Source organism: Nematolebias whitei, chromosome 16, assembly GCF_014905685.2.
Source record: "Nematolebias whitei isolate Nwh7 chromosome 16, NemWhi1, whole genome shotgun sequence".
NCBI classification, from domain to species: domain Eukaryota; kingdom Metazoa; phylum Chordata; class Actinopteri; order Cyprinodontiformes; family Rivulidae; genus Nematolebias; species Nematolebias whitei.
In genome coordinates this window covers 28,096,909-28,107,043 of record NC_056513.1, presented here as the reverse complement: position 1 = coordinate 28,107,043, position 10,135 = coordinate 28,096,909, and the positions used below count along the sequence as shown (strand labels likewise).

At 38.7% G+C, this 10,135-nt stretch overlaps 1 protein-coding gene across 1 annotated transcript in view; it reads right to left on the bottom strand.

The window, feature by feature from the left end:
* The window catches only part of lrba (LPS responsive beige-like anchor protein), a 312,704-nt gene that overhangs the window by 281,797 nt on the left and 20,772 nt on the right, over nt 1–10,135 (bottom strand). Inside the window, exon 2 of the mRNA XM_037689844.1 lies at nt 1,216–1,447. Within this exon, the coding sequence (XP_037545772.1) occupies nt 1,216–1,447 (232 nt within the window). The remainder of the gene's footprint in view (nt 1–1,215; nt 1,448–10,135) is intronic.

Sequence of the window (10,135 nt, the reverse complement as noted above, 5' to 3'; positions counted from 1 at the left end):
TCTGGCCCCTCCATAATCTGGCCCCTCCATAATCTGGCCCCTCCATACCTGACCCACCTACTCCATCACTTCACCCCTTCTCATTCCCTCCACTCCTCCTATGCCAGCCTTCTGTTTCTCCCCTGTAGGACCAAGCTCTGAACCAGGGGAGACAAAGCCTTCTCCATCGCTGCCCCCACCCTCTGGAACTCACTGCCCCAACAGCATCATGTCTGCTCCAATCTCTCCACTTTTAAGAAAGAACTCAAAACTTACCCGTTTAAATTTGCTTTTAATGTTTAAGTTTGCCCTTTTTAAATGTTTTACTGTGTTTTTATGTGTTATGCATTGTTGATTTTACTTTTTATTTTTTACTCATGTAAAGCGTCTTTGAGTATTTAGAAAAGCACTATACAAATAAAATGTATTATTAAAAAAAATTTTAATTAAGCTTTTACTGCTTTTGTAAGCAAATCAGTTTGACATATTTTAAAAACATATATTTCAAAGAAAGGAAGATATAAGATTTCTTGTTTCACCAAATGAATATTAACATAAAAAATGAATAGCCTAAAAAAATAATCTACTCTAAAGATAGGCTACTATACAGATGAACAAAAATATTTTTAGAGCAAAATTATTTGGGAAAAATATAGAACAAGGCTATTTTAATTGAATGCGCTGCTCGTGCAGGCTTTTGTAGATGCTGATGCTTCCTTCACCGCAGATGACAGCAGGTGCGGAGACGCGCACGGCCGGTGATCAGCTGATCCATCTGAGCTTAACTGGACTTTTTATTTATTTATTTTTTTTACCTCTTTCAACCGGTCAGTCAGACCTGCCTCCTCCTCAACAAGTAGATTAACACAGTTTTATATTGTGCATTCTTATTTAGTTTTCCTTGTGATGTATGATTTATAAAACCGCACCACAGCCCAAGACTTGACACGGTCGGCCCATCAAGCGCATTATTTTGACCCGGCCCGAATTCCGGGTCAGGCCAGGCGCAGATCCAGTTTAGAAATGACAGCTCTAGGCTACTCTACCTACTGATGCTGTAACCATAACGTTAACTCAGCAGTCAAATGAATAATTGGACAAAAGTATAGATGGATAAATTGGATACATTTTGGTAATAATTTGGCTATAAAACAGTATGTTTGTAGCACCATTTCACACACTCAACAATTAATGTTTTTTTATTGCACATTTTCTACATGAGACTGATCCCAGTACCTGCAATCATGCTGTCAGCTGCCGATATACGCTGGAGCACCTGCTGGATGAGCCCCACTTCAGTGCATGCCTGCAGGTTACGAACGCTTTTCTTGAGGATGGCCGTGAAGATGCTCCAAATCTCGGCTTGACAATTTGGCTCACACTTCTCCAAGAGCTCCACCATGCACACAATGCTCTCCGGCTCCTGGATGATGAAGTTCATCTCAAGGTCGAACTGACCACCAACCAGCTGGAGAACAAAAACAAGAACAAGAACAAAAAAAGACAGTGTGGTTGGATGAGAAGGAGACATAATGGCAATGAAATTCAAATTGTCTTTACATGTAATGCTAATTATTAATAGACGCTAATGTAACCGTGTAGAAACTTATCAAGAACAATGGTTTGATGACAACATATCAAAAGGTCAGGGAAGCAACTGTCAGCCTACCTTTAAGGCTGAGAAATCAACTCGTTTATAGAAATAACCTCAACACAAGCAGTCATGTCAAAGTAACAAAGACATACTGACAGACACAAACATGTAGAAGACATTTTAGAGGTCTGTTGTTCCTGCAGGTGGCTGTGGAATACTAACAGCATCTGACACGCCAGATGCTTTGATTTATTTAAAGTTAGTATTTGAGAGAATGCAAAAGTTGCTGCGAGGTGAACCTTGTGCCGATACCTAAACATCATTTTCCATTTCACACACTTTTTTTACAATTTAAACATGATATCAGCTATTCTCTTAAAAGGTTTTATGTCCTGCTCTGAGAAAACAAATGTGACATTAGTCACCCTCTAGATTTCCAGCTGAAGCCTATTCAAGGGCAGCGGGGTTGAATGGTTATCTCATAGCAAAGAAATGATGTTCTGTGTGTCTGCAGAAAAATGTATGAGCCATAAATGTCATCATTTGTATCTTTATAATAGTCCTGATGACAATTTTATTATTGAACCCTGCCTAATAGAAAGAGATAAAGAAAATAGCAATGTTCATATCAAACTAATTTTGCCAAAAGAAGCTGTCATGTTCAGAATCAATTAAGTGTGACCTGACAAAAAATAAAAAAATAAACATGTGACATTTGCCTCAAGCTATTAGCATGGCTCAGGATGAAAACAATATGATTTGATGCAATAAATAGTAAATGTTCTTTTAAAATGAGTGGGTGAAAGATTTTAAAGTAAATGAAGCTTCTGAATCTTAAGGATAGGGGAGAAGGTAGCATTAGGATTACACAGTTAACCTCTCCTATCTTTACTCTGACCAGCCATACATTTATTCTCCCATGCTACATGAAAACACCAATGCTATATTTACCTCAGATTGAATTCATAAGGCTCATTTTATTTCTCTTGCTGCAGTTTTATATGAATTTAACTTACAATGTGTTAACATGTAGAACCATCATACCAGTATTTGCTACAAATGCAGTCAACTCAGGCTATCATGAAGAAACCCCTGAAAATATAGTCATTTTGTTTTGCAACTTTCAAATGTTCAGAGTTTTAAAGATTCATACTTCAAGATGAAGGATAAGTACAAATCAACACTGAAATATGGAGTGCCAGTAAAGGTTTTAATAGAGTAGAAATTCCAACATCTATAAATTATGTGGAGGGCAGAGTTTAAAACAAACAAAATAAATATGGGGCTTGTCATTTATTCATTTTCCTGCACTTGACTTTACCTTATCTGCTCTGGAATGACATGTACTCTGCAACATGCTGTAGATCAGGACTATTCAACTAAACTGCTCAGGGGGCCACAGTTTCTGAAAGCCAACAGGGGTCAGACATCCAGCAATTAAAGTCATTATGTAAATAATAGGGATGCACGATATTGGATTTTTGGCCGATATCCGATATGCCGATATGTTCAAATGTATTTGCCCGATAACCGATACCAATACAGATATCCTCTCCACCCCTAATATCGACCGATACAGATACCATGGCATGCCAATAATATCATGCATCCTTAGTAAATAAAACAAGTGTAATTTAAAAAAAATTACATTTCAAGATAATTGTTTACAATAAAGGGCAGCACAGTGGCGCAACTGGTAGAGCTGCCGCTTCTCAGTGAAAAGGTCCCCGGTTCAAACCCCGGTCTGGGGGCCTTTCTGAGTGGAGTTTGCATGTTCTCTCCGTGCATGCGTGAGTTTTCTCCGGGTACTCCAGTTTCCTCCCACAAACCAAAAACATGCATGTTAGGCTGATTGGTAACTCTAAATTGTCCCTAAGTGTGAGTGAGAGAGTGAATGGTTGTTTGTCTCAATGTGTCCCTGTGATGGACTGGAGACCTGTCCAGGGTGTACCCCGCCCCTCGCACAGTGATTGCTGGACATGGGCACTGACGACCCCCGTGACCCAAAATGAAAGAAGCGGGTCAAAGATAATGGATGGATGGATGTTTACAGTAAAAGTGATATTCTAATGTTAAACAATATTAAAAACTAAAATGACACACTATGTGTCCTATTTAACACAAATGTTCTCTCTTTTCAGGCCTGTGATGACGGTAAGACATGTTCATCCGTGATCAATGTTTAAACAGTCTGCGTTCAACATTTTCACAGCCACAGAACATCTATGTGTTTATGTTGCAAATGACTGCAGCCTAGCATTAGCCTCCTACTCAAGTTTTTGAGAAGGCTGAAATGGGGCAGGAATTTTTGAGGGGTGGCACTTTTTGCTAACTAACTACATGTTGATCAGTAGTGTGTCCATCACAACTACCTGTAGTCATCGTTTACTACATCAAGCACATACACCTCACACAAGCACAGAGATAAAACAGGTAGCAGCTGAAACAACAAACTGCAGTTATTAAAAAGCAAAAAAAACTCAAATTATTTCTGTTGTTGAAACCTGTTGCTCACAATAGGCGAGAATCTTATGAAAATGCTCAAGGATGTAACAACACATTAAGTCTTTGAAACTTTAGTTTTTGTTTTGTTTGTTTTTTTTCATCACTTCAATTCCAAAACAGATGAAAAAAAATTTAATGTTTACTGTAACTTTGACCACAGCCAGTGAGAGTTCAGCATCTATAACATATAAATGCCAGCTAGACACTAGATCTCTAGCTGGGTAACCCTGCCCAGCTTTTTTCTCCAGAGGTCTGTCTGAATTAATCATGGCCGAGCAGCTGAGCAGCCACTGTGCTGCAACACAAAGCACAAACAGGCCTCTGACATCTCCATGGAGATTAATGGTGGAGAACTAAATGCTACACTAAATAAAATTAATCAGTTAAAATATAAAATTTAAAAAAATCACTGCATTTAATGCCTTTACATCCATCTTTGTAATGCACATTTTATTCAGAGTTGAAAAAGCAAAGTGGAAAAAGCTTTCTACACCAAGTTTAAAAGTTTGTAATTGGGTTTTTCAGATGTATGCTTCATATTTATGAATTTTCTACTGTAAACATGTGGTCTTTTTCATGCCACCATCTACCGATTACCACCATTTAAAAAAACAAGGTGTTATTTTTTTAAGACATTTAAATTTATCATTTACTAGAATGCAATGCAACTTACATGTGCCACATGCGATGCAAATGACAATAAAGAACCTTGAACTTGAACAAACCAAAGGAAGAAACTAATAGAAGAGAACCAGTTTATTTAAATGCAGCACAGTTTCCTAAGATCTTATTTGAATGAGACACTCCTGTGAATTATTACCAACAGCCATGTCTATCTAAAGATGAAAGAAGGAGATAAATGATGGTCATTTTGTAACAAAGAGAAGAAAATTACCCAGCTTGGAGTAGCGTGCAGACACACTGATGTTGCTAAGTCCCTGCAGGGGAATGAGGCCCTCTGTATGTTTATGTGCACTCATGTTGACATTAGTACTTCATTTCACTTCCTGATAAAACCACAATTATTTCTAATCATTTGAATACAAAGTGCACTGCATTAAAGAGAATGCAACAGTGACCTCATACCAAACATGAATAGTTTGTCAGATGGCTTTGAACTGGTCTGAAATGTAAAACTACAGCACATGTGTTAAGTTATTATGTTTCAGTTTGGTTTAAAAGGAGTATTAAAAAGAAGTTAAGAATTTTTTTAAGCTATATAATTTTTTTTAAAACACACTAGCCAGCATTATGTTTGAGAAAAACAGTGTTGCGGTAACTCAAGGCTGAAAACGTGCAAATGTTTTAAGTTCAATCTGTCACAAACAAGAGGACTTTAAATGCCAGCTTGTGTAATATTTCAGTACGGCTGCAGTTTTCAATCTATTTTAATGTAAATTAAACCAACAAATAACTTAAATAAGCTGTCAGAGTGACCATGCCTCCAACACAAACCGCTGACCTACTTTTTCAACAGCTCTTTCAAGTAGATCTATTTTAAAAAGCTATACTGTCAAATTAAATTCAGTTTGTTTGGGTCACGTAGGGAAGGCGCTCCTTTGAAACAAATTAAAATATTAATCAACAGAGATCCAAAACACGAGTCATATGAAAACATCTTTATAATCCTCCTCTCCAAAGCTGATGATGGACATTGATATTTTGAAAGTGAAAAACAGCCCTGGCAGAGAGGTCAAGCAAATAATCTGTGCAACTGAAATCCCTCTAGTACTAATGGTGGCATGATAATACAACAAGCTTCTAATGGAGTAGAGATGATGGAAGTCTCTTCTCTAAAATTATAGCAACATTTAACATCTAAACATAACACTCCAATATATTTTACAATTTACAAATGCACATAATTAATTGATGCACTGATAACCACTTAAAATGCTAATAAACTACACTTTAAAAAACTGAACAGTCTAATTCAAGGGTGCCCAATACGTCGATCACGATCTACCGGTCAATCGCAAAGGTAGTTTGGGTATATCGCATGGCATTAAATAAAATAGACATCAGCCTATCATCCATCATCACTGTGAGCTTTGTCACTTGATAGACACAGGGCAGCAAATCCAAGACTAGGAATATGCAATATGGTAAAAAAATTCATAACACGATATGTATTGTGAAGAGAGGCGATAACGATATATATCACAATATGTTTTTGGTATAAAACTTGCAATAGGAAATTACAAAAGCATAGGGTGTCCTTTTGCCATAATTTAATTTGAATTAAGAAAATTCCACTACTAGGTCCAGAGAGTTTTTAAATAAAAAACAAATCAAGTATTAGGCTTCTTTCTTGTAGTGCAAAACAGTGCAAAAGATATAAAATGTAGTTTTAGCCATAAGTTTTAAACTAAAGAATATGATGTTAACGCTTAACAGTTTCCATTATTCTCACTTAAGAAATGAACAGCAACAGAGCAGCAAGTGCACGCTGAAAACACTTCACCCTCCAACCCACTAGTGGGCGTCCATCTCCTTCCGCTTTAATGGAGAGCTGACACAAAATGAGTCTGTGGCTTTGACTAAAGGGTCTTGCAGTAAAATCACACAACACAGCGTTCTTTTCACAGATCAGAGAGCAGGTTGCTCTAAAAGCTGACCAACGCTTACTTTAACTTTCGACGGGGAAAAAAAAAAAACTTCCGGCGGAACACAGCGTTTTACGCATGCGTCAGAATACGGCAATACTACGGAAAGCCGGCCGTAATTAGCTTGTAGCTTTGCTACTTAGCTCTCGAAGAAAAGACTAACACCACTTACGCAACAGTTTTCAACTAAAAAAAAATTACCAATTAAACTGACAACTCTGATTTTACATTAGACATAGCATTACTGCGGTTACCCGGTAGAAGACAGATCTCTATCGTAGGCTAAATTTCTGTTGTTTCTACCGTGTACCGTATATATCGCACATTCCTATCCAAGACCGAAACTTTTCGGACACATGGGTCACCACGCATGCCATACAAGTGAGCCAAAAACTACAAACCGGATTCAAAAAAAGTTGGGACACTAAACAAATTGTGAATAAAAACTGAATGCAATGATATGGAGATGGCAAATGTCAATATTTTATTCGTAATATAACATAGATGATAGATCAAAAGTTTAATCTGAGTAAATGTAACATTTTAAAGGAAAAATAGGTTGATTCAAAATTTCACAGTGTCAACAAATCCCCATAAAGTTGGGACAAGTAGCAATAAGTGGCTGGAAAAAGGAAATTGAGCATATAACGAACAGCTAGAAGACCAATCAACACTAATTAGGTCAATTGACAACATGATTGGGTATAAAAAGAACTTCTCAGAGTGTCAGTGTCTCTCAGAAGCCAAGATGGTAAGAGGATCACCAATTCCACCATTGTTGCGCAGAAAGATAGTGCAGCAAAACCAGAATGGTGTTACCCAGCGTAAAATAGCAAAGACTTTTAAGTTATCATCATCAACCGTGCATAACATCATCAAAAGATTCAGAGAATCTGGAACAATCGCTGTGCTTAAGGGTCAAGGCCGTAAAACTCTACTGGATGCTGGTGATCTCCGGGCCCTTAAACGTCACTGCACCTCAAACAGGAATGCCACTGTCAAGGAAATAACAGAATGGGCTCAGGAATACTTCCAGAAAGCATTGTCAGTGAACACAATCCACCGTGCCATCCGCCGTTGCCAGCTGAAACTCTACAGTGCAAAGAGGAAGCCATTTCTAAGCAAGCTCCACAAGCTCAGACGTTTGCACTGGGCCAGGGGTCATTTAAAATGGAGTGTGGCAAAATGGAAGACTGTTCTGTGGTCAGATGAGTCACGATTTGAAGTTCTTTATGGAACACTGGGACGCCATGTCATCCAGAGCAGAGAGGACAAGGATAGCCCAAGTTGTTATCAATGCTCCGTTTAGAAGCCTGCATCACTGATGGTATGGGGTTGCATGAGCACTTGTGGCATGGGCAGCTCGCATGTCTGGAAAGGCACCATTAATGCAGAGAACTATGTTCAGGTTCTAGAACAATATATGCTCCCATCTAGAGGTCATCCCTTTCAGGGAAGACCCTGCATTTTTCAACAAGATAATGCCAGACCACATTCTGCAGCAATCACAACATCATGGCTACGTAGGAGAAGGATCCGGGTACTGAAATGGCCAGCCTGCAGTCCAGATCTTTCACCTATAGAGAACATTTGGCGCATCATAAAGAGGAAGGTGCGACAAATAAGGCCCAAGAAGATTGAACAGTTAGAGGCCTGTATTAGACATGAATGGGAGAGCATTCCTATTTCTAAACTTGAGAAACTGGTCTCCTCTGTCCCCAGACGTCTGTTGAGTGTTGTAAGAAGAAGGGGGGATGCCACACAGTGGTAAAAATGGACTTGTCCCAACTTTTTTGGGATTTGTTGATGCCATGAAATTTGGAAACAACAGATTTTTCCCTTAAAATGATACATTCTCTCAGTTTAAACTTTTGATCTGTGATTTGTGTTCTATTCTGAATAAAATATTAGATGTTGGCACCTCCACATCAATGCATTCAGTTTTTATTCACAATTTGTTTAGTGTCCCAACTTTTTTGGAATCCGGTTTGTAGAAAGCTACCAAGTTGCCTAGTTAGCCTCCAGTTCATTTCTTATAAATTCAAGAAAGGATGTGCTGTACCAAGTAAGAAGCAAAAAAAAAAAAAAAAAAACCTATCTCCATACGGAATGGGAGGAGGACTTTTTTTCTCATTGTCATATTCGAAGTGCATTTGCCTCATATGCCAGTCTATCATTGATATTCCGAAGAATGGAAATATAGACCGGCATTATCAGACTTCATAAAAACTACGACACTGACAACCTTCCAAAAAGCAAGCAGAAAAAAAGGTGAAGAAACTAAAATCCAAGTTATAGCAGTCATTTTTCTTACGACTGACCACAGCAGCGAAGGCAGCTACCGAAGCATCATTCTGGGTGAGTCACTTAATAATTATTCAGCACAAAAAGTCCTTCCAAGATGGTGAAAAAGTCATTTGTTGAAGCAACTGACTCGTTGTTCCGAGACTTTTAAAACAAACCAGAAAAGGAAAGGTATCACAGACTGCAAGTGCTTCTCACTGCAATTGGACGAGTTTACAGATGTGAATGACACAGCCCAGTTGTGCAATTTTATTTGAATGGCGTTTACCGATATCTGGAATGTAGAATGAAATTTTGACATTACAAGCTGACACTCGCTCAAGTCCAGGGCTTATGGACTCATGGATACTTGCGGTTCTGTGCTGCTTGTCCTATTAGACCTTACAGCCGCCTTTGACACTATCGACCATGAGATCCTCATTGCTAGGTTGGAGCAGTGGGTGGGCATCACAGGGTCAGCCCCAAATTGGTTCAGATCCTACCTCGCTGACAGATCCTTTTGTGTCTCCATCAAGGATTTTAGTTCTGCAGCGGCAGAGCTTAAATGGGGGTTCCATAGGGGTTCATCTTGGGTCCCCTCCTATTCTTTTTATACCTGCTGCCACTTGGTGTTATTTTCCGGAAACACAACATACCCTTTCACTTCTATGCTGATGACTGTCAAATTTACTTCCCCCTAATACACAATGGTACATGCTCTATTCAACCTCTGCTCGACTGCCTGGCTGACATCAGGGACTGGATGGCTTTAAACTTCTTAAGTTGCAATGAAAAGAAGTCTGAAGTCATGTTGTTCCCTCCCAACTACACGATCACAAATCACTGCATCGACCTTTCTGCTCTAACCCTGTCAGAAAAACAAAGAGTCACTAATCTGGGCGTGATAATGGACCCTTCCCTGAAACTTAAATCATGTAAACATGATTGTTAAATCATGTTTCTTGCAACTGAGGCAGCTGTCTAAACTAAAGCCCATACTATCCAAAAATAACCTTGAGACAGTAATACACGCATTCATTACATCTAGGCTTGATTACTGCAATTCGCTCCTGTTTGGTATCAGTCAGACCTCAATTGCACAACTACAACTGGTCCAGAATGCAGCAGCCCGATTTTTAACCAGTACAGGCAAAAGAGAGCACATTAC